We start from the raw sequence: 24,718 nt of genomic DNA, 5'->3' as shown, positions 1-24,718 counted from the left end.
GCGCGATCTCGTGCCCTTTCCTCCCGGGCAGCGTCCTCACAGTCTCGCGAGAGCCGCGCGGGGGCGGGGCGCGGTGCAGTCTCGCGAGAGCCGCGCGGGGGCGGGGCGCGGTGCAGTCTCGCGAGAGCCGCGGGCCCGCCGGCGCTCCCCGGCCCGCTCCCTCACGCTGACATGGTCGCCGGCGATGGACCCTCCCAGGACAGGTCGGTCACTGCGGGGACGGGGCCGCCCCGCCCGCCGGGACACCGCGGCCCGGACACCGCCGAGCCCTGTTCGCCGCCGAACGGCACCGTCCCGGGCCGCGGGAGTCCCTCCGGGAGAGAGCGGCCCCGTCCCCGCCCCGCTGTCCGCTCCCTGCCGGGGGTTATTTATTCCGAGCGCCCGATGGTTGCTACGAGCTTTATTTGAGTGTCTTGTTCCCTTGGCGTTGGCTTGGCAGTCAATGCTTTGTGCTTCCTGCTGTATTTAAAGCCGTGTCTCTTATCTGCGCTGGTGTCTTATCCTGTGTGTAGATGGCAGACTGAGACAACAAAGGTCAGGTGTGTTCGGGCTGTGCTGGCGACCTGCATTGACCTACTTGTATTTACTATTAGCGATGCTTTTAAAGTTCACCTTAGTCACACATCTGCATCACAAGATGTCTCAATCCATTTAGAAACCTTTCCGTGTTGCATCTAATTACAATCTAGAGGAACGTTATTTCTGGCGGAATCAGAAGTAAAATCTCGTTTTGTGAGTCCTCGGTCAGTGCTGGAAGGAGCCGTTGTTTTGTGGCTGTAACTTTGTTTGTTTCATCCCGCAGGAAGCCCTTACCAGCCCGCCATTGAAGCTTTGGAAAGCCACCCAGAGAAAAAGTTTTACAATGTGTCGAAGCTCGGAGGCGCCAAGTATGGTACGATGCTCTCCGGGGGTGGTCGGGGCGGTGCCCGCAGCCGCTGCACCTGCGGAGCCGGGAGATGCAGTTGGGAATTTCTAATGGATGTGTTGGGAGGCTGATGAGATCCCAATTCCTTAGTGCTTTATGGAGTTTGCAGGGGTAATACTTGTAAGCTTTTTTTACTAAGGGAGAAAGTACAGGTGTTTCTGTAGTTTTCAACAGTGTTCCAAATCAGAAGAATTACTCACTTTTGGAAAAAAAAAAATGAAGTGACAAAGAACTCCTATTTAATGCTTCAAAAATAAATACAGCTTTCCCTGTATTTCTGTGCAGTTTCATGGTGTTGTAGCTTCCCCTCCCCAGCAGCCTGACACCGTGGGTGACTGTTTGCCAGAACATGGCTCCTGCTGCAGGCTGAGTGTTTGTGGTGCTCAGGCTGTTGCTTAATCTCAGCCTGTCATTAGTATGCGGTGGCTGTCTGTGCCAGGGGACCTTCCTTGGGGCTGTGTCCAAGTGCCTTTCACAACTGGCACGTGTGGTGGGAGGGGAGTGCACGCAGGGGAGGGAGCTTTGCTGCTGCCAGCTGGAACAGCCTTCAGTCTTGCAGGTAATCAAAGCATGCTGGCATTGTTCTCTCCCTTTGTCTTCATGTTCATCTGGAATACTTACATGGGCTACCAAGTAGCCTTGCTTAGTTATGCCTTCCTTAGTAAAAGATTTGGGCTATTTTTTTCAGTTTTGCAAGGTCTGAATTCTTCTATATTCACAGAATTTGTAGTATGCTTCTTGAATAAAAAAAATCGGTGGATATCTCACTTTAAACCCATATTTGACCACAATTATTAACTTCATGTTGTTTAAAGAGAAGAGAGAGAGGGGCACAGTGTGTGCTGAAACTGTGCAACGGCTGTGTGCTCTTGCAAATTTCCCTTGCTTATAGTAACAAAGTCAGTTTTTCAGATAAGCACACAAGGAGGAAACAATGCTTCTGCTGGTGGGTTGGTCCAGGGAGGAGCAGTGCCCTGCTAGTAACAAGACCAGGCAGTTCTACAGCAGTTTTGTGAAAAGCCTTATGACAGGAGTGGAAATAAAACAACAATATATAACTTTCTGCTAAAATGTGCCACAAAGCTTGCAGCAGCAGTGATTTCCTGAACATATTCTCAGGAGTCTAAACAGGCTGCACTAAGAGGGCCTTTGTCTTGCAATAGAAAGTTCTGTGCAGAGGCTGGAAGCCTCATGTCAACTTCAAGGTAGAAAAATGCTAAATAACATCTAGACACAGTCTGGGACAGCACTGGTAGCAAATTGAGCATCTGGAATTGCTCACTGCATTTGTTGCTAGAACAGTTTGAGTTTTACCTGTCTGGCTGTAATTTGATATTAACTGCCAGCTGATATTAATCAGATTACTAATGTAAATGTTCATTGGTTTAGATATCAGTTTTCTAGTGTTTTACTGGGGAAATGAGAAGAGTTCAGAAGGATTTAGGGCAGACTCTAATGTGGAGATTCAGACCAGGCTCTTGCTGGGGCTGGAGCTCATGTGGGGAAACTTCCATGGTGAAGCTGTGGTGGTGTGGGAGGACAGAGATGGCACTGCCTGCCATGATGCTGTGCTTACCCTGAGAGCTGCTTTTCCCTTGTGCCCAGCCCCGTGTCCCTTCCTGCAGCCTGGGGCATTGCTGAGCCTGGGCTGCAGTGCCCAGGAGGTGCCAGCCCAGCCCTGCCCACAGCCCCTGAGGCTCAGGCAGTGCCAGGGGGCCCTGTAGTCTCATTGCTGGAGCTGTCCTGCTCCCTGGAAGCCCCAAACTGCACATGGGAGCTGCTGGTGCCTCATGGAGAGAAGCTGGTGCAAAGCAGCCCCTGGGGCAGTGAGATTTGTAACCCACAAAGCAAACAAGTTCTTCTCTGGGAATCTGGCTTTTAAATCAAGGGAGTGGTGGCATGAAGGGTCATGAGACCTTTTGGATGACATCTTTATACTCAAATAGTTTATTAAGTTTATTCAAATCTTAAAATAGTGACTTGTCTAATTAGACAACAGTGGATATTATATCAGAAAGACAGTGAGAACAGAGTCAGCAAGTTCTATATTAGTAGTTTCTGAACAAACCACTGGATTTGGTTGAGACAACCATTTTTTTTTTAGTAAAGCTTGAACTTAATTCTTTCACCTTCCTCCAGCTAACTTTTTTTAGGATTTCTCACTGTTCTTACAAAGCTAGCTGCCTGCTTGAATTATGCTGAAAATAGTGGGAATTGAGGGAGAAATGTCAATCAGTTTTGATTTTTTTTTTCTTTAGGGGTTATTTTGTTTTGTTTGCAGTTGGGGAGATTTTTCTCTTCCCTCTTATTTAATTCTCATTTCCATTTCCCCTTTTTTTCTATGAAGGAAACTGCTGTTTGTCTGTACCTTGATTCATATCAGTAGCAAATTGACTCAAGCTGTATTTAATGAAATGTTCTTTATATTTTAGGGAGTGTGTTAATTTTAATTGGGGTGCATGGCAGAATAGTTTCTGGTCTTTGTATCAGTGTTTATTGATAATAATATTCTGGCATTGGTTGCTTTGGCTCGATAGCTTTAGTTATGGAATGGCAAAATTTGCAGTTAAAATGGTTTTCAGTATTCCAGGAGCTGTTGCTTTTGTCCTGCTCTCATCAATAATCCCAGGTCTGTATTCCTGGCATCTCTCCCCTGCCAGGCTCACATCCCTGACTGTCACTGAGCAGTGTACCCAGGCCACTGCCATTTCCCATTAGAATCCCATAGCACAACACACCAATCTGTACATTTTGCAACTCTCTGTTCCATATTGTGTAGGGAAGATCAAACCCAAAGGCAACTGGAAAACAGGCTCCTGAACCTCTCATCCTTCCAAAGCCTAGAAAAGTGGAATTCCTCAAAAAAGTGAGATTGTAATTTTAAATCTGTGTGAGCTGCAAGTGCTGCCCTCACGGTGTCTGTCCCTTGCCTCCCGCAGATACCCTGCCTTACTCCATCCGCGTGTTGTTCGAGTCCAGCGTCCGCAACTGCGATGGCTTCTTGGTGAAGGAGACGGATGCTATGAACATCTTGGACTGGAAAACAAAACAGAACCATGTTGAAGTGCCCTTCTGTCCTGCCAGAGTTGTTCTTCAAGACTTCACGTGAGTGTGTGGGTGTGTGCAAACCCCCAGAGGAACCCGTGCAAACTCACTGAGTTTGTGTTGAATTCTTTGGTGTGAGAATAAATCACACTTCTCCTCTTGATACCCAGGTAGAAACCTCTGCACTGCCTCTGCTGTGCAGTGGATTTCTCATGATAATTCTGCATGATGTGAGGGTAGGAGTTGTTCCCTAGGGTGCTCTGGCTTCGGGACAGGTTGGCGAGGCTGAAGCTGCTGGCCTGCAAGGAGCACCTTACAGGATAAGAGCCAGAATACAAAGGGAAGTGGTGATGTTTTGGCTGTAGCCACATGGTTGACAGTTCACACTGTCACTGACAGTTCTTCCTTGAGATAATTGAAGATTAGATATTGCTTAGTCCACAATGACTAATCCAGTCGAATCCATGAATGATACTTATGTAGAAAAAGCAGCTCTTTGGATGTTAGCTTTCTTAGTGATTTGACTATGGCATAGCTAAAAGGGCAGTCCTTCATCAATCTGCAAATACTCAATCTGTCTTGCTGACTCTGTATATTTGTTGAGATAATTAAGAAAGGAATTATGATGATAATAAAAATGAGGTAACATTTACTTAGCAGGCAAAGCCAATAAGATTTATGTGCTACTGTGTTCTATAAACATTGCCTCTGTTTTGTACAGCAGTATGAATATTGTGAAGTGCTGCAAGCTTCAGAAATAGCTCTGTCAGACAAATGATACAGGCTGAGGTGTTAAATGTATAGCATGAGCTTTGATTGCATAGCAAGGTTCTGTTGTAAAGGTAAGGAGTACCTAAAGATCACTTCTGTACTGAAGTACCATCACACCTGAAAAGCAAAGCAAGGCACAAGACAAGTGTGGTTATCTTTGAGAGGTCCCATGTTCTTCTTTGGTACATTGCCTTCAGACATGCTGTTGCTCCTTGAGAGGGTATACCAACTCCAGTGGCTTCAAAACTGGTTCAAGTCCTTTAAACTTGAGAGAATAACAGGTATATTTTCTGAAATAGGATATAGCTGCTTCTAGACTTGGATAAAATGAAAAAGAAGTTTTTGCCTCTCAGTGAGTTAATGTCTCATGATGTTTTACTGTTTTGTTTTTCTGTCCATCAGTGGAATTCCAGCAATGGTGGATTTTGCTGCCATGAGGGAAGCTGTGAGAAATGCTGGAGGAGATCCAGTGAAGGTCAATCCTGCCTGCCCAACTGATCTCACTGTTGACCATTCTCTGCAGATTGATTTCAGCAAATGGTAATGTACTTTTTTTTTTAATTTTACAAGCCTTACATTTCTGTCTGGCACTGAAGTGTGGATTTGTTCAAGTGTTGTTACTATCCAATCAAATCATTTGCCATATGTGGATCCCTAAAACAGGATGTGGTGGTATATGAAAATGGGCTGGATAAAAATGGATAAGCACTCTTGGGGGAGAGAAAGAATGTTTGTGAGGCCTTAAGGGTGAAGCTGACTGATAATCCAAATTCTGGGCAAGATTTTGCTGAAATAACAGGATCTGGCATGGTTTCCAGAAAATAGCATGTATCAAAAGAATGAGGCAGAGGGCGTTTGTTGTTTTGCTTTGCTTTGCTCTGATTTCATTGTTCAAGTTAAACAGAACTTTGTTTCCAAACGTGGCTGCCTTGTCACAGCTCCAGAGAAGGGGCCTGCAATTCTCCTGGGCATTTTGAAAGACTGTCATTGCACCCCATGGCTTGTGACTGGTCTGGATTTTTATGGGCTTTGCTTTAACACCAGATAAATGAGGCTGTGGATATTTTCAGAGAGAGAAGTATACTTGGAGAGGTCTGGAAAAGTAAGGGGACTGGAAAGCTACCAGCATGGTTTTCTTTGTCTGACAAGCAGTGATGTGATGAATACAGCCTGGGGCTGCCTTTGCTAGAAACATAAATACTGCACAAGAGGAAAAACTTGGAGCTTTTGTTTAGTGTTTGCTGAAGTAAATACTAAATAATGCAGCCTCCCTTCACCTTCTCCCTTGCCTCTCAATTGTGGAACCTTCCAAAACCCATGCAGAATTGCTTAAACTGTTCAGGCTCTTTGGAAATTTTAAAAGTTCATGGAGAAAAAGCCTGTGGTCAAAGGATATGGATGTGTGAGTCATTTCTGTCAGCCTTCCAAATACTCACAGGGTTTCAGTTTGCTGAGTGTCAGAAGAGCAAGAAACTGCAGCTGATGTGTTGTGCTGCATATGTGTTGTGTCAGTTCTGTGCTCTGTCCATTCTGTGTCCAGAGGGACAGCTGATTCCTTTGCAATTAGGCCAGCCTAAAATTATCAGGCAGACCAAGTGCTGGCAAGAGGTCTCTGTGTGCTGCTTTGTAATGATAAATCGGCCTCTGGAGCGTCCCTTTGGAGAGCTGTGGGGGCTCAGCAGCTGCTGGCTGTGATAAGGAGCCCTTGGCTGCAGGGTGGTTTGTGCTGCTTTTGTAGAGAGCTCCCATCTGTGGGTTACAGCCTGGCAGGCTGCCCTGGGATTTAGACAAGGTATCTGCTCAGGCCAGGCAATACCCTGCCCTTGGGATAGCTGAGGATCTGGCTGTGCTACTGAGGCAGAAGAAAGCAGTGGCTTTAATTGCAATTTTGTGATTTAATAATTAGAGAGGTGAAAGTCATTCGTTTTTCACAATAAGCTTTCTTTGCTCTCCTGCAGAGACCCAATGTTGTACAAATAGAAGTTAGTGTGCTGTGTGGATTTTATTTTTTAAAAAACCCTGGCTTTTCTCTCTTACTTCTGACTGGCTTGAATAGTGTATACAATTTATCTGTGCCTACAAGAATTTGTAAAAGAAACCTAATTATGATCAGGTTATGTTTATTCCTTGAGAAAGCTTTGCCTGCAATCATTCCTCTGTGGTTTTAATAGAACATGTACAGCACTGTCTTAAAAAAAAGGAAGTAAATTCAGTCTACCATTTGGATGAGGCTGTCCCACAACTTCCAAGTGTAAAACTCAGAGTTCAGCCTTTACAATTCTGTTTAGAAAGATTTCTGGCCTGTTGCAAACAAAGGGAAGGAGTTGTTTGGTGTTAATCTTTCAGACAATCCAGTTCTGTTCAGTACTTACCATACCACACTACATTACTTAACTAAGTTTATCCAGCGACAGTTTACTTTGCAGCAAGGTTGTAATAAACGAATTCTCTTTTTTCAGATGCTATTTTATAATCTGTTGAAGGGGTTGCAGAAAGCACAAGTGGGGGGTGCGGGGTGTGTGCACAAGGCACAGTTGGGCAGTGTCTCAGTGGGTGCCGTGTTTGATGTTGCAGTGCAATCCAGAACGCTCCCAACCCCGGCGGGGGCGAGCAGAAGCCGCTGGCCCGGCTGTCCCCGCTGAAGCCGCCGCTGCGGAAGCCGCCCCCGTGCCGGGGCCACAGCGGCTGCCGGGGCCCGTGCGAGGCCGGCCGCAGCCCAGGGCCCTTCCCTGCGCAGATCGAGAACACGCCCATCCTCTGCCCCTTCCACCTGCAGCCTGTGCCTGAGTAAGGAAGCGCCTTTGCTGAATTGCCTTGTGCCTTTGTGTTGTGGAACGCTGCCTGTGACAGCGCAGGGAAATGGGATTTTTATTTAATAAGCATCCTTCTGTAGTTTTCACCCATGCCATGGATAAATTGTTTCAGTATCTAGAACGAGGTCAGATGCAGCAGATAAAATTAGTCTACAAATTTTGCTTTTTACACTGTGCAGATGGCCACCTATTGACTCGTGGCTGTGACTTTTAAATTAAATATTGCAACTTCTCTCATTTCTTTACAACAACAACTAAGCATAGGAGTAATTCTCAGTCAGTTGCAAAGCAAGCCTGATTGAGTAACTCAATGAAGCATTAATTAGTGTCTAAAAGTAATTAATAGATTTTTGTAATAACTTTTCAGAAGTCTCTTTCTCTTAAAGAACTAACCTGGACATCATCCCCCAGCCTGTACAGGATCTGACTGTCAATCTGTCAGTGATTTGAAATTCAGTAAATATCCTGCCTGTGTGGTAGCCCAGGGGAGCCTCATGTCTGTGCCTCTCCCAGATTTCTGTGTTACTAACACAGGTCGTTGTGCACTGTTCCACCGGTGCCAATTAGGTGTAATTGCCCTCCTGATTCAGCTGCTGCCTCTTTGTCTGCTGGGCTGTTGAGATCCCTATCTGCCTGTGCTGGACAGGTGGACAATTAAAGAGCTGATCAGATCTGTATGCCACAGGGATATTGTGTGAATGCTGTGGTATTGTTATGGATGTGGAATGTTCCTGCTCAGCACAGGTGTGGGAGTGCAGGAGCAGTGATGTTTCCAGCAGCATTGGTGTTTGACAGCACACCAGCAGTGGAATTTATGAAGCTGCAGGTGAACACTGACTGTCCCTTGGGGCTTGGTGAAGCAGGAGAGCTGCTGACCTGCTGCAGAGAAGAAAGGGAAGGGTCATGACTTCCAAGTGAAATACACTTCTAGGAATTGAGGCCTCCCTTCCTGGTACAAAGCAAGTGTGTTCCCTTCCTTGTTAAGCTGCTCAAAGCAGAGGTTATTCCTCTTAAGTTATGGATTACTCTGTTACAACAAGTATCACTATCTTAATAAATAACACATGCAAAGAAAAGATAGTTCATTTTATGAGACTGAACTGATGAGTACTGGTGAAGAAAAACTTGTGGCTTGGAGGGAAATACAAAAATGGAGGATAGTTACAATTGAACTAGTGAACATCTTGGTTCTTTAATGTATGGAGTTTGGAGATGTGCAGCCTGTGAGTTAACTGCTAGGGAGCAAAACTTCTGTGTGCTGTAGTACATGCTTGGAATAGATCTCTCCAAGTACTTTTGAGATCACACACTTCAGATGAACCATACCTAGAATAAACAGGTTCTCAGACACAGCACATATGAAATCAGCTGTATCTCATTGTTTACAGAAAGCTTGCTGCAGGGAAGCAATTGTCTTTGTTCTAATAAACCTCTTCAAAGAGTTCTGCAGGCTTAAATAAGTCTTTCATCAAACAAACTAAAACTACAACTTGTTCTTCAGTAATTTGAAATAAATTATAACAGTACTTGTAAACTTGTTTTCCTTCTAGGCCTGAGACAGTATTAAAAAATCAAGAGATGGAATTTGGCAGAAATAGAGAGAGGCTTCAATTTTTTAAGGTATGTCTGTGTACCCACAGGTTTTGTGGTTTGAGCTTTTTTAAGAGTCATTTGTATGTATTCAGGTTTTAGATGATAAATTAAATGTAATCATTTGGAAATGTCAGGTTTTCAAATCTGAAATTAAACAAAAAAAGAAAATTTGCTTTCTAACTTGAAAAAGTTTACTCTGATTTGGTTCTTGTCAGTGGGGATTTATGAAGCACTGGTGTTTTTAATGCCTTTCATGAGCTCAGTGCCTTAGGTCACAGTGAGTTTCTGGCTGAAAGGGTCATTTATCCATAACTGTGTTAACAAAAGTTGCTGAAGTTGGAAGTGTTGAGTGGAGACCAGTGTTCAGCCATGGCTGCTCCCTGACTGGGCAGCAGAAGTCCTGTGGTGAACATCAGCTTCTGTGCTGCTGGGCAGGGCTCTGCCACATTCCTGTTTGATCCTTATCCTCTGTTTTGGTTTTGGAATTCACTTCAATGATCTAGAACTCTTTTCATGCATATGGACTAGAGGTTTCTTTCTGAAAGTTGCAAATTAGCTTTTACATTATTAAAGAAGGAAATGGCCAGGCTGAACCTTGTTAGAAGTTTCTGTGTCAACTCTATTAAATGTACCATCCCGAGTTTGCAAGTGGTTTCACCCTGGAGTGTCAAACCTAAACTCAGTTGTGCTATAAATATAAATTCTGCTATAGATACAAGTGCTTAGATTTTGTTGTCTGAATATCAGTCTTAGGTGGGCTTGTAATCAGTTGTGTGAACTGGAAGGTAAGAGATTTCTGCAGCCGTGCTTTTGAAAGGAGCATGAATTACTGATTTCAGTCTCCAGAGGATTTCAGTGAAAGTTTTTGTTGATGACTAAGAATGTGTCCAAGGAGATGACACATCCCTGTTTGACAAAGGGACAAAAGCCACTTGGGTAAATAGCAAGGACTCTTTTATTGTGTCTTCATTTTGTCTTTTTAGTTATGTTCTAAGAATTGAATATAGCTTTGAAAAAATGCAACTTTTATTCTCCTTTTGGAAAAATTACAGTGGAGTTCAAAAGTTTTTGAGAATGTTTCCATAATTCCACCTGAGACTGGAACAGCACATCAAGTGAACTTGGAATATTTGTCCCGAGTGGTTTTTGATGTGAAGGATTTCCTGCACCCTGATAGCGTGGTTGGCACAGACTCGCACACAACCATGGTAAATGGCTTGGGTATCTTGGGCTGGGGTAAGTATGCTCACAACTTCATTGCTCTTGGAAAGGCAACTAAAGCTTCACTAAAAAATATTTCTTCCTACTGGGTGTTTGTATCTCAAGCATAACAGACTGTCTTTAATTATTCTTCTGAATCTTTTTTGTCTACAAGTAATCTTGAATAACATTTCTTTCCATTGAGAATTGTAATTAATCCCTCATAATTTAAAGAGAAACAATAAAACAGCTGATATTCAAATAGGTGCTGTTTGTACAGCTGAAATTTATGTGAAGGTTTCTTTTCTCACAGAAGATTAGTTTTAAATATGAAATATTTTCTGGTTGACTGTGATGTTTAACTTGAGCAATATTTTGCTTGATTATATTTTTGATGTGCAAATGTTTAATGGAACTTGTAAATTTCTCACTGTGTCCTTGTTGGAAATGGAGCACTGCCCTTCATTTGGGAGAGAAAAGCAGCAATATGTTTATTGTCATGAGTCTTTAGGCTTTGTGTGAAGGGGTTTATTATGTTTTGGGACCTGAGCACACGGAGTGAGGCTGTGAAGGTGTGACAGGCGTGTCCCCCTGTCCCTGCAGGCGTCGGGGGCATCGAGGCGGAAGCGGTGATGCTGGGAATGCCGCTGACGCTGCCCCTGCCGGAGGTGGTGGGCTGTGAGCTCACAGGCACCGTCAGCCCCTTTGCCACTTCCATAGACATCGTTCTCAGCATCACCAAGGTAAGAGTCCAGTGCCTTTCCAAACAAAAGAGGAGAGATTAATGCAAGTGCTACCAGTGTTGCTTGAGAAATGAATTAAATGAGGGGAGTGTTTTTAGTATACCTTTATTTGTACCTTTCTGCACTGCCACAATTAATCTCTAACTATTTTTATTTGCTAGTCCTTTGAAGTGTTTTTTTTTTCTTTCCCCTCTATAATGGTTTGCTTATAGACCCTCTTTAACTAAAAATAATTCATAATAATTTTTTTTTTCCAAACATAGGCATTAGGGTTTCAACTTTGTTTCAAATGCTCATGACTTGTGAATTATGACAAACACAGCTTGCAATGTACATCTTCATATACCAGGTATTGTGTGTTCTTTCCAACAGCATCTTAGACAAGCTGATGTCGCTGGAAAATTTGTTGAGTTTTTTGGGAGTGGTGTTTCCCAACTGTCCGTAGCAGACCGAACCACAATAGCAAATATGTGTCCTGAATATGGTGCTATTCTGAGTTTTTTCCCTGTTGATAATGTGACATTGAAGCACTTAAAGCATGCAGGTAAATATTAAACTAAAGCAAGGATTTGTTGTAATTGTGGTTTTCAGTTGTGGTAGTATATGATTTTTACTCTGCAGAAAAGCCCAGTGCAAGAACTACTGAGTTTTTGCTTAAAGCTCCTTAATTCTTACCTGGTGCTTTTCTGCAGAGTTCTGATGTGGATTTAACATGTAATTAGACTTGTGCTTGAGGTTTGTGTCCAGTCTGGGCCATTTGTCTAATGCCTCATTTACCAACATGATACTGCTTTTCAGCATCCAGAGTCTGGTTTTTGGAAGCATATGTAAGCCTATAAAATACTAAGGAAGTTTTCATTTATTTTGAAATATGTATGGAATATAACTCTTCTTGATTTGAAATGAATCCCATAACCACCTGGAGATTCTCTACAAAATCAAAACTAGAAATAAGTGAAACTGCAGAACAAATCTGAACATGTCTCTGATTTTTCCCAGTGTTTATGTTTACCTTTGAAGTGCATGATTTCACTGGCATCTCAAGCTAAGCAAGGAGATGTCAGTTCCTTATCAACCTACTGCAAACAGGAAACCACAGGGTGACAGATGCCAAAAAAAGCTCATTCATGAGTGAGACTTTCTGAGGCTGAAACCTGTCACTTTCAAATAAGAGTTAAATGCTTTCAATAGCAAATGTTTTTGTCTGATCAGTGCAGAGCAGATGAATGGGTTTGGAGGAGTAGCCAGCAGTACTGCCTATTGTCAGCTAAGCACAGGGTCTGTATTACACAAGGAACCCTAACACAGAAAAGCCTTATGGACTTCAGGGACACAACTGTCAATTTAGTAAGTTACCACTGCTAGAGTTGAAATAGCTTATTTTATTCCTTGACATAAGAAGACAAGTTAAGATAATTTAGGAAAAAATGTAATGATTTATAAATGTTTTAATTAGTGTGTCATTCCTGAATAGAAGTTGGGATATGGAAGTGGTGTACTTGAAAAAAAAGTACTTTGGATATTACACTTAAAACAATCTGAGTGTCTGTGAGTTGTGTGATTTATTTTATTTATGTCTTTAATGTGACTCCTCTCATGTTTGACATGACTTTCCTTAGGTTTTGATAAGGCCAAGCTTGAAGTCACAGAAGCATATCTTAAAGCTGTGAAGTTATTTAGAAATTATGAGAGTTCTTCCAGAGAGCCTGAGTATTCCCAGGTATGCTTGAAAGGAGTTGTTTGATTCTCATAAATAACTGCTGATGATTTCACAGTCTTATCTCCCACTGTAGCTTTCATTGCTTTCAGCAAAGTTGTTTTTATTAATTCAGAGTTTCGAGAAAGCAGAGTTTGTAAAACATAGAGGGGGTGGGATAAGAAGGGAAGCACAGGAACATTATGTCAGTACAGATACTGAATTCCAGTCATCCCAAGGACTGTGAATGGTAGAAAAGTTGTGGATTATGTTAAAACATTTAGAATAAGAGGAATGGCCTCTTGAGTGAGTGGTGTTGAAAATGGAATCCCAGAGTTCTAGATGTCTGAGAGTATTCAAATTTGGAGCAAGAGTTCCTGGGTGTCTTGGGAATAAATTCCATGCACTGCTGGGCTGGGGTTGGTAATGCCTGCACTTTTTGTTTCTTGGTTTCTTTAGGTAGTGCAAGTTAGTCTAAGTTCTATAATTCCATATGTCAGTGGCCCCAAGAGATCCCAAGATAGAGTGGCTGTTAATAACATGAAAAGTGACTTCCAAGCCTGCTTAAATGAAAAGGTTGGTATTGCTGATGCTTGCTGTCATTCACATGAATAAATATTGTGTTACCTATTCCTTGTGTACCTACTGAGCCTCCTTATTGCTACACAGCTGCTTATCCAGGGTATTCTGGGCTTGCTTGACAGACATCCCAAGAGTAAATCATATGTGTGTTTGGCAGGAGCATGAGCTTCCCAAAGTCCTTGATTTCACAGTTTAGATTGCTAGGGAGAAGGAACTTTAGGTAATCCATAGTGTGAGCTTAGCAAACATTTTCACTTTTTCAGGGGTTTTTTAAACAGTTTTATATTACTTTATTTCTGAAACAGAATTTATCCTAGGAAAACTCATCACTCCTTAAGGGAGATGCAGAAAGACTGCCAAGATTTGTAGCTGAGTGTTCTGAGTTCTTACATTAGCAAATGATTTTTCCTTACGGCTTAATTTGTCTTCACAGAGTGAATGTTTTTACTCTGAAGGTTCTGGTTTTGGTTAGGGATATCCATGGGTATCTGAAGAGTGCAGCTAATATAGAAATGTACCTTCATTTTCATTTCATTTATCATCAATGTTCAAGACTTACAGCAGTATTCGAAACAGCTTCTAATGAGGCCTGTGGTACCCTGTGTTCAGTCTCATCTGTGGTACTGTGGTTCACTTGTGCTGGAGGGAGATCATAGCTGATGGTGGAAGAGAAAGGGTGAGGTTGAAAAGGACCTCTGGAGGATGTTTGAGTGCTGAAGAGCACTCAGGTGAATGGGGAAACTGCTAATGGACCTACTCTGGTTTAGTTACCACGCTCTTGCAGTTAAAGTCTTGGACATGCTTCTAATTCAGGGACAAGTATTGTGTAGACTAGACATGTATGCTTAAGGAGATGTTCTTCCATATATACAAGGAAGTGAGCTGTGCAACAGCCACACACAGACTGACCTTTGTTCACAACTGCTGCAGAGTTAAAGCAGTTGTGAAGGAAGAAGGCTGAGACCCATGTACAGACAAGGACATGAACTGAGTGCTGCTTTTAAAATCATGTAAGAGTTCCTAGTGGCACAGCTGAGTATTATTTCAAAACCAGTGTTCACTTGGTCTTGTTGTAATGTCATCCTTTCTGTACTGTAACAACTGCTAACATGAATTTTTGTCATCCAGTCTGGTGTTAAAGGGTTTCAGATTGCAGCTGAGAAGCAGAATGACATTGTGCCTGTTCAGTATGAAGGAAATGAATACAAGCTGTCCCACGGCTGCGTTGTCATTGCTGCAGTCATCAGCTGTACAAACAATTGCAATCCATCTGTCATGCTTGCTGCAGGTATGTTGGGACCACACAGCTCAGCACCTTAATGGTGCTCCCATGCTTCACAGCCCTCACCTTCACTTTTGTAGGCTCTCCTTACAGGTTTGAAACTGCAGACTTGTAGCCTTAGCTTGTAGGTTCTGGCTAGGTTATGTAGGGAAAGTTGCTTTTCCATAATACAATTTGAGTTTGTCCCCTAAAGCAGTATTAAGGAGAGCAATTATAAAATCTTTACACTTGGTAGTATGACAGCAAGTAGCCAGTTCTAGGGCTCCTGTCAGTGCACAGTGCCATAGCTGCTGCAGGAGATGGGCTTTAGCTTCAGGCCTGGCCTGGATGATGAGCTGTCATCCCCAGCCAGCACAGGAACTCTGTATTGCTGAGCAGTCCTTCTGTCATTGCTTGGGGGTATCTGCCACACCTTTGCCAGCTGCAGATGGCTTTGCTGGAACAGCTCATCTGTCAGACCTTGCTCTCCTCTTTTTAAGATCCTCTGTGGCCAAGGTGAGCATCCTCTTAGGGCTGTGTGGCCTGTCTGTGGAGGCTGAATGGATTGGCACTGTGAGCTAGAACATGGTAAAGAGATTTGTCTTAGAGAAAGTAAAATGGGTGTCTACCTGCCAGGAATGGGAATAAAATAATGGTATTGTTATGCATTAGAAACTTTATTTAGGCCAGTGATTGCTTGAATAGTTTAATAAACTGAAAATTGTCTAATCCTCTGGGCGTTTTTATGCTTAATTTAACTAGGTAGAACCATACAGATGTCCTATGAAGGGATATACAAATCATAATCTGTGTCCTTTTTTCCTTTTTGTTTGGTAGGACTGCTGGCCAAAAAAGCTGTTGAGGCTGGCCTCGAGGTGAAGCCCTACATCAGAACAAGTTTATCCCCTGGCAGTGGCATGGTCACACATTACCTCAGTTCCAGTGGAGTATTGCCATACCTCAGCAAGCTTGGGTGAGTCTGGGCAGGTGCTGCATACAGGGGTTGTGTGGGCTGATCAATAGGATTGCTGTTCATTTGGGGCTGGCTAGTTCCTAACTTCATAGATTGCTGGTTTGCTTCCTTGCTGACTTAAAATTATTCTGCTTCATTGTATTCCCACTTCAGAATTTATTACATGTAGCTCTAATACATCAGAGCTGTTTTTCCAGTCACAAATTACTTCATTTTAAGTGATTTACAGGACAGGATGTACTTGATGTATTCTGAAAGTGGAAGCTGGATGCAAATTTGTCAGGACAGTCTGTATTTGTCTTCTGTTATCATTGCTGCTGTCAGGGGTTGTTTAGTTAATGGTTTTGGTTGCTCTGTAGCAGTGACAGAATATGTTCAATATTCTGTAACAGTGCCCAGATGTGGTTTGCATCAGTGACATGTAGTGCCTGTTGTTCATTTTCTAAGAAGTCTTAACTATCAAGGGACGAAAAAATTCTTGGAGAGTGTTAATAAAAGGAAAAGCAGTTATGTTAACAGATTCCCCATGACCATGTGTGACTTGATTGGTTTTTCCCATGCAGGTTTGAGGTTGTTGGTTATGGGTGTTCCACCTGTGTTGGGAACACGGCCCCTTTGCCAGAAGCCATCAGGAATGCAATAAAACAGGTAAAGTTCTGGCTGGCTTGTTGAACACAGAAATGTATTTCTCACCCAGTTAAGCAATCAAGAAATACAGCAATCCATGCAAAGTACACTTCAATTTTGGTTTGGGCTTAACATGATTGTGTTGGTGTATTTGCTTGTTAGAGGGAGACCATGACAATTCATTGCTGTGTAAAATAAATGTAATAAGTGGTATTTCTAAAATACAGTTTTATAAATTACAAGATAAGTTCATATGATCTAATCTTGCAGAAGATGCATTGTGTAGATTTTGTATCATAAGTGGAGGGTTTTAGAGACCTATTTGCTTGAATAATTTTAACCAGCACTTTCTAAACAGCTACAGCTTTTTCTCTTCTGAAGCAGAAAGAAAAGAAATAAATGGCAGGAGAGGAGTTGAATGAAGTGACAGGAGAGCATGAGAAGGCAAAAGAAAATGAGAAGGGTAGTGAGAGAGAGGAAAATGCCTTTCAGTTGTTGTGTCAGAGTAAATATTTGAAGTGCAGTGCTAAAAGCACATCTGACCTAGTCAGTAGAAATAGCATAAGCTGTTGAAGCACTCCAAGCTCTGGAGCAGTGTGTGTGGGTCTGCCTTTCAGGGAGATCTCGTTGCCTGTGGGGTGTTGTCTGGCACCAAGAACTTTGAGGGCCGCCTGTGTGACTGTGTCCGTGCCAACTACCTGGCGTCCCCGCCGCTGGTCGTGGCCTACGCCATCGCGGGCACCGTGCACATCGACTTCGACACGGAGCCCTTGGGTGAGTGTTCTCCCACAGCTCCTGCTTCTGCAGCTGCTGCACATGGGCACACATTTCTGCACATGATTCCAGCACCCAGAGCCAATACATTTGAAGAGAAAGCACAGCCATGTTTGGTTTGCTCATGGCTAAAGCAAAGCATTCACTTAACCGATCAAATTCTTTGCCTATCTGGTACCATCTCTGCAGGCCTGAATATATACACATCTATATTCTAATACAAATCTCAAGTCTAATAGCTTATTGTGTTTAAAATCTTACTCAGGCACTGGCTTTAATGGCAAAAGTATTTACTTACGAGATATTTGGCCCACAAGACAAGAACTTCACACAGTGGAGGAAGAGCGTGTGATATCATCCATGTTTAAGGAATTGAAAGAAAAGATGGAGGTAAGGGTGGTCTGTTCTACATAATTTAAATGTTGCATTTCATTGTAGCTGTAATATCTTGCAGTTGAATGTGATTGGTTTGCCATTTATTTGTTATAGTAATGGAGGACTTAACTGAAATGGGTACTTGTATTTAAAAGGAATTCCTAAGTAATACCAGTGATATATTATGTAATATGTAATACAAAATTATCTACTAAATTATTTACTAAATAATAGTAATTAATAAAATCACCAGTATGTCTTTAGTTTTTGACTGTAAAAATACAATAAACTAACTTCTGTTCTTCTTTATTAATTTGCTTTCTTGTAGAAAGGAAACAAACGATGGAATTTACTGGAAGCACCAGAGTCGACTTTATTTCCCTGGGATTTAAAATCTACTTATATTAGATGTCCTTCCTTTTTTGATAAACTTGTAAGTTGAGTGGATCTATCCACTAGATTGTATGCATTGCATTTAAGTAAAGGAATAGCTATTACATCAAAGCTTCAATGTTCAACTAACAAATTTAATTATTGCTCATATTTCTCAGTCTTTTGAATATTTGTGTCTCTGGAATGAGTGGGGCCTGTCCATCCAGGGGCCTTCCTATACTGCAGATATGTTTTATGTCTGTAGTTCCTGGAAGAAACTGTTTAATGTTCCTTTTGTTGTTCCCTCCCACCCTGCCAGGCCAAAGAAGCAGCTCCCCCGCGGGCGGTTGAGAACGCGCACGTGCTGCTGTTCCTGGGGGACTCTGTCACCACGGATCACATTTCCCCTGCTGGGAGCATTGCCAGGAGCAGTGCTGCTGCCAAGTACCTGACCAGCAAAGGGTGAGCCCTGCTGAATAATTGACCAGCATTGCCATCTTCTCTAGAAAGGCCTGTCTGCAGAAAGGGGAGACTGCACGTGGAAAAGCAAAATACTTAATCAATGTTAATAAATATGCTAGTAATGGTAAGAGGATTAGTAAAGTGGGTTGTTTCCTACAGCAGTCTCCCAATTATTCTTCTGTAAATACCACACTGCTTGCAGCACTTCATAAAAAATAGTAGAAAATTAATTAAAAATTGTGGCTTTCCTCGTGAATAACCTAGCAGTGATTTGCACATCATTCATGATTTATGATAATTACATTTGTTGGACGTCCAGTTCTTTACATCTTCCACTGAAGACTTTGATATGCTGCAATAATTATAAGAAAAAATCATAATATCCTTTTAAATCAGTTCATCTTTAACTGATTTCTTTCAATTTTCTTTTTATTTCAGACTCACACCTCGTGAATTCAACTCTTATGGGGCTCGAAGAGGTAATGATGCTGTGATGACAAGAGGTACCTTTGCAAATATCAAGCTTCTCAATAAGTTCATAGGAAAACCAGCTCCTAAAACAATTCACTTCCCATCAGGACAAACGGTAGGAATATATTTGTTTGCACAGCTATTCTTGAATGGGGAGTGCAGGTTTAGAACTCACTCAAAATGTGTCATTTTATCATTCCACAGCTAGATGTGTTTGAAGCAGCAGAGCTGTACCAGAAGGAAGGCATTCCTGTCATTATTCTAGCAGGAAAGAAGTATGGACTGGGTAGCTCAAGAGACTGGGCTGCAAAAGGACCTTTTCTACTGGTACTGCTGGTTTGTTTGGGTTTGGGGGTGGTTTTGTTTTTTCTGGAAATACCTAAAAATACATTGTATGATTTCTTTGTTGGAATCTTAATGGGACAGAATCACTAGTCAGGATAGGTCAGAATTTCCTCATTATGTAATTTACTGTCTTGGATACCAGACTTTGAGACAAATCAGGCATTTGTCTATGCTGACCTACCTCTGTTGGGCCTCAAAGGGGTGTTCAGTATCTCATTGTTGGAGGCTAATTTCCACTAATACTGAGAATATATTCCAAGTCAGCCTCTGATTCATGTCCCCTTAACCCCAGCATGGTCACTGTAACAAACTCCATTTCACACTGCATGGGCCTGCTCTGGCTTGTTTGCTTCCATCTAGCTGGGAAACTCCTAAATGATGTTACCAAGGTACTTAAAGGACTCAGGGCAAAGCACTCTCTCTTGAGTTTGAATTGTGAGATGTTGGACATATCTGTGTTGGAAGGTTCCTGCTGTGTTTCACTGTGTTTGTATTCTTGCAGGGTGTTAAAGCTGTCCTAGCAGAGAGCTATGAGAAGGTTCACAGGAGTCAGCTGATTGGAATTGGCATTGCTCCACTTCAGTTTCGTCCTGGGGAAAATCCAAGTACTCTGGGACTCACTGGCAGAGAGCAATTTTCTATATTGTTCCCTCCAGACTTGTTGCCCAGAATGACGTTGGATGTTAAGGTATCTTTGCAATGTTTTAAATTTCTCTGTTGAATGTTCTGATGCAGAGAAAAAAACTTTAATTCTGATGATAGAAAGCACAGCGAGAAAGGACAGAACTAAATTCTCTTGGAAGGTAAGCTTATAGTCCTGCCTGAAGTTTGTCGTGGCTGTTGGAGTTTCCCAAAGTAGATAGACACGTGTTCTTTGTACACAACTTTGTATGCAGCCTGATATTCTTGATCATTCTGAGTGGTATTTTGCCCCTCATGGGCTTGGTCTTAGGGTAGAATTGAGTTTGTCTCTCATAAGTGTGATGATTTGAGAGAGGCTTCAGCTCTCCATGCTCTGTAAACAAGCCCATAACACAATTTGTGCCGTGCTCCCAGCTGCACCACAACAAGCCTGCCTTCCATCTCAGCAGGCTTGGGGCACATCAGAGGGCTGAATTTGCTTGTGTTCAACACAACTTGGGGTTAGAATGTTGACTGAGAAATAAGCAAGGGGAAGTGAAAGCAAAGCTTAATTGGTTTCTCTTTTTTGCTTTTCTTTTGAAGACAAGCACTGGAAAAGTATTCAGCGTGATTGCCTTGTTTGAAAACAGTATGGAGATAACTTTATACAAGAATGGTGGAAGTCTGAACTTTGTGGCTCGAAGATTCTTATAGTAGCTACTGACTCTCTGGGTACCCTACATAACTGGTAACTCAGCAAAGGCCTTGTGTGAACCCAGGAATCTGTACTGTGGAACTGCAAACAGTCCTAGTGTGCTCAAAGTTACTTCGTCCATGGATGTAAAAGATTGTGAATCATTGTAACTGCAACGAGATCCTTTCTGATTTTAAATAATATTCTAATGGTGCTATTAAACATTGCTAAAATCAACATGTGTATTGTGACAAGAGAGCTGTAAGTATGGAGGGGATGTTTTATCAGACCATTTTGTAAATAAACTATGCGAAATTGAAACTGATTGTGCTGAAGATTATTATGTAAGAAGATTTTCTGCAGTTGTTTCCACTCATTTTTTGCACCTGTAAATCTGTGTACTGCTGTTTGTTGGTTTAAGAGTAGCAGATGGCATAGAATTTTAAAGGCCAAACAGATTTTTTATTTTCCTCAACCAGAGCTTAAAAAAGATACCGAGTTTTCAATTTCTTGAGGTTATGGACTGAACAAAAAGCAGTCCACATGAGGCCCATGGTATCCTGTATCACAGATGTTGACTTCCTTACCTTTATGGGATTATATTTCCTCTGGATCCAGATTTAAACTGCTGAAGCTATGAAATATGTGAAATTCTGTGTGCTTAGAAATATGGGCAACATTTCTGCATTTAAAGACAAATCTCCCAGTTGTTTCATTCATGCAGGTTAAGCTATGTTTCTTCATGCCCTTCAATTGAAGTTTGTCACATCTGCTTCAAGGGATGCACTTGTCATTTGTGACATCTGTTTTTATTGTGCTCTCTGCAATATCATCAGAGTACCTCCTTGTAATGTTTTAACCTTTAAAGCCTTTTAAAACATTTGCTAGGGCTGTTTAAATTCCTCTGCTTTAAATACAACCTGTCTAATACATGACACGTGTCAGATGGCCACGCTGCCTTTGAGTGCTTTCTCCTGTGCTGGCAGCTCCCAGCTCTCACAGAGCATCCCCTCCTGAGGAGGAGCCTGGAGCACTGAACAAACCTGGCTCTCCTGGCACTGCAGTAGCTGTGGCTGGGATTGTCAGCCCCTGTTCATGGCCCTTATTGGAGGAGCTGCAGCATGGCTTGTGCTCCCACTTCCCAGAGCTTTGGTGCTGTCTGAGCTGTGCAGTGAGTGCAGCTCCAGCAGGCTCTTCCTGTGCTCCCGTCCTGAAAAGCTTCATAACTCCACTTACAGTTTGTGTAGAGTTTAATTTCTGCTGGAGAACAAAACTGCAATACTTGCCTATAAATTGTCAAGATTTTGCTTTAAGGATTTTTGTTGTTGATAAATATTGTCTTAAATATCAAAACATTCAAGAGGACTATATTAGCTTTATTTACATGTGCTTTTAATTTATAACCAGATACTGAAATAGTTGACTTGTGAACTAACAGATGAACTGTTCAAATCTTTAAATAGTATGTTTGACATTCCTTTAAAATAAGCCCTGAACCCAAAATACCCCAAACCTCTTGCATAATTATATCAATACAGTGTATTAATTTTTTGACATTTCAAAAGCCAAACTAATTTGATTGACATAAATTTAATACCTATTTTTCTGTTTTGTTAGACTAAGTTCACTAAAGTTTGAAGTTCTGTTTAATCTGTTTTTATATTTCACTAGATTGATGTGATTTTCTTTTAGGTAAGATGAGAACCATTCCGGTGACTCCTACCAGTCCTAAGGGGGGATAAATCAATGAATATTCTATTCAACTGAATGCTGAACGAGTTCCTGTTCTGTGGTACACTTCCATTGATTCTATCCAGAGTGACTGGGCAGATCCTACTTCTTGTACAACAGTGTCTAATGCTATTTTATTCCAGCTCAAAGGTATATTCTTGATTTAGTTTAAGGAAATGTTACTGGGGAGAAAATGGAAATTTAGTGCTGGTACATAATGGTGCCTCATGCAGATAATACAACTGCAACTCCATGCCTATTTACTAATGCTTGAAGGAAACATAGCCCCCTGCCCTTTCTCCATGCTTCAGGAGACAGGAATCCAAGCCATGTCAAGGCAGATTGATGAGGTGAAATACAACTTCAGGGCACGTGACTTACCTGCAAGTTGTCACCAGTAAAGCAGGTCAGTTCCTTTTAGAGAAATGGGGCTTCATTACCTTAGCAGCTGCTCTGATTCTGCTGCACTGATGTCTTGTAGTTCTTGAGAGAGAAGTTCTGAGCTGTGCCTGGGCACAGGGGCTGCCCAGCTGGAGGCTCCTGTTGTAGCTGCAGCAGGTGCAGCTCTCCATAAGCCCAAGTCTGGCTTCTCTGAGGTGTGCAGGCTGGCTCCTACCCTTGGGCCCGTTCCCTGTGGGGTGGGGGGGCTCTGTGGGACAGCTCTGCCCGTGCCCCATCTGCTGTGAGCCGTGGGAACAGCCCTGCTCCCTGTCCCTGTGCAGAGTGCAGCTCAGGGGGCCAGCAGCCAACGAGGACATTTAACTCTGGACACATTGCTGGGACCCTGAGGGCCAGGGCTGGGCAGGAGCCCTCTGGCAGGGCCTGGGACAGTCAGGATTGCTGTGCTCACACACCAAACGTTCACTTAGACCTCTCTTTAGTATCCTGAAGTGTAGGAGGACGTGTACCTGTTTGAGAAGTGACTCAGTGTGTTAGATGTATTTAACCTAGACCTCTCTCCATTTGGATTTGGGGGAGAATCTTGTTGAAATTTTTGTAAATGTTTTCTCTTCTTGCTTCCCTCTTCCTCCCCATCCCAGACTACAAAGCTTTGGGATAGTGTTGATGTTTATACATTTTACACCTAAGTATAAGGACAAGAAGCTATGTATATTAATCCTATTTAAGCAACTGCAAATCATTGTCTGCTGTTTAAAGCCAACAGAACAGTCTGTTTTAAGTTCAGTAAGTATTGCATAGATATATCTTAAGTTTAATTGATGAAAATTGTGCATACAATGTTACCAATGTTGTAAATTATTTTTAATAAATAAAATTATATGACAGTTGTTGTATGTTACTGTCTATTTTGAATAGATAGTAAGAAATACACTTAAAAGGGTACTGTATGTGAAGGGGCAGGGTGAATAAAAGAGGGATAATATTGTGTGTTATATCATGATGCATGTTCCATTTACTTGTTAGGAGTGAGTGTGGGCTCACAAGCACAAAGCATGCTTAGCTGCTGTAGGAGGATGTTCTCTGGCTTAGCTGTGCTCTGGACACCCCTCTGGATGTTATATCAAATGCTTTTTAAATAAATTTTTGTAGGGGGATACAGTATGGGTAAATGAAGGTGTGAATGTAATCTTGTCCCCTAAAGAGTTGTAGCTGAGCTAATTACCAAAGATTAGGAGCAGCCTGATGTTAACAGGCCACAGCTGTAGCCAATAAGAGCAGTGGTATAAAAGAGTGGGTTGGTGGCATCTGCAGTCAGGTGGCTGCTGTGAGGACAGGAACAGTCACTGCTTAGAGGAGATGACTATGAGGAACATCGAGGAGGTATGAAACTGGTGATATGGAATCCTTGCACCATAATGATAATAGACCTCTTGCTATATAAGACAACTTTTCCTTTCCCTTCTGAAAAATGTCTCATTTAGAATCTAGATGAAATTCTGTATTAAAGCAAGCTGTTGGCCAAGGTTGCAACTCTGATAAGATCCTCACAAGCGATTTGGGGATGTCCACCACTAACCTACTTCAACCCTCACTTTCAGCACAGGCATTAGGCTGTGGAGTTCAACTCATGGATGCTAAATTATTCTTTCTTCAGATAATAAGACAGGCCAAAGTACAACCTTCAAACCCTGCCTTGCCTCACAACCACAGTGAGCTCCCCCAGAGTACCAGGCAGGCAGGAGAAGCACAGAAGTTTATGGGTCTTTGCTTTTGCAGTTTAGGCTGGCAACTGAAGCAAGAGTCAGGAGTACAGCTCTGCAAAGTACATTGTAATCTTGTTTGCAGAGCTCAGGAGTGCATTTCTGTAACCAGCTATGTTAAACACAGCAAGAATGCTTTCCTGCTGTATGGATTTTACTCCAATGAACTAAAGCTTCAGGGCCTCAGATATCAGGAGAGGGAACCTTAAATGTTTTACAGAGCTCTATTCTTTGTGGAAAAAAACCCTTAATTTTGTGATCTCTGGTGAGAAGGGTTGGTCAATTACTTTTAACATCTGTTCTGAAATTGCAGAGAAAAAAAATTGTTTCTTGGGAAAATAGTTTCTGTTTTCTAAATTCCTTATTTGATTAAAATAAGCATTTGATGAAGATAATGTTTTCAATTGGGGGTCCCTGATATTACAAACAATACTGAAATTTTGTGATAGAGGATTTTTAACTGATTTACCTAAGATGCTTTA

At 42.1% G+C, this 24,718-nt stretch overlaps 1 protein-coding gene across 1 annotated transcript; it reads left to right on the top strand.

The window, feature by feature from the left end:
* Positions 1-126: 126 nt before the first annotated feature.
* On the top strand, positions 127-20,664 carry IREB2 (iron responsive element binding protein 2). Its single transcript, XM_058033824.1, has 22 exons — positions 127-203; positions 803-892; positions 3,865-4,030; positions 5,144-5,281; positions 7,316-7,528; positions 9,105-9,174; positions 10,200-10,383; positions 10,951-11,090; positions 11,463-11,634; positions 12,710-12,810; positions 13,246-13,362; positions 14,497-14,656; positions 15,467-15,602; positions 16,166-16,250; positions 16,847-17,003; positions 17,269-17,393; positions 17,707-17,811; positions 18,070-18,212; positions 18,651-18,798; positions 18,888-19,010; positions 19,531-19,716; positions 20,253-20,664. Exons 1-22 carry the CDS (start codon positions 185-187, stop codon positions 20,361-20,363), a joined length of 2,889 nt encoding a protein of 962 aa, XP_057889807.1. The 5' UTR covers positions 127-184; the 3' UTR covers positions 20,364-20,664.
* The last annotated feature ends 4,054 nt before the right edge of the window (positions 20,665-24,718 follow it).

The sequence above is a fragment of the Melospiza georgiana genome, chromosome 13 (genome assembly GCF_028018845.1).
Source record: "Melospiza georgiana isolate bMelGeo1 chromosome 13, bMelGeo1.pri, whole genome shotgun sequence".
In the NCBI taxonomy this organism is placed as follows: domain Eukaryota; kingdom Metazoa; phylum Chordata; class Aves; order Passeriformes; family Passerellidae; genus Melospiza; species Melospiza georgiana.
The sequence above is the reverse complement of the archived record's forward strand: the minus strand, read 5'-3'. Positions and strand labels throughout refer to the sequence as shown.

Excerpts from the sequence above, each read along its gene's own strand:
- IREB2 (XM_058033824.1), top strand. Across the intron at positions 11,091-11,462 it reads TCGTTCTCAGCATCACCAAG|CATCTTAGACAAGCTGATGT; the intron begins GTAAGAGTCCAG and ends TCTTTCCAACAG. Across the intron at positions 19,717-20,252 it reads GAATGACGTTGGATGTTAAG|ACAAGCACTGGAAAAGTATT; the intron begins GTATCTTTGCAA and ends TTTCTTTTGAAG.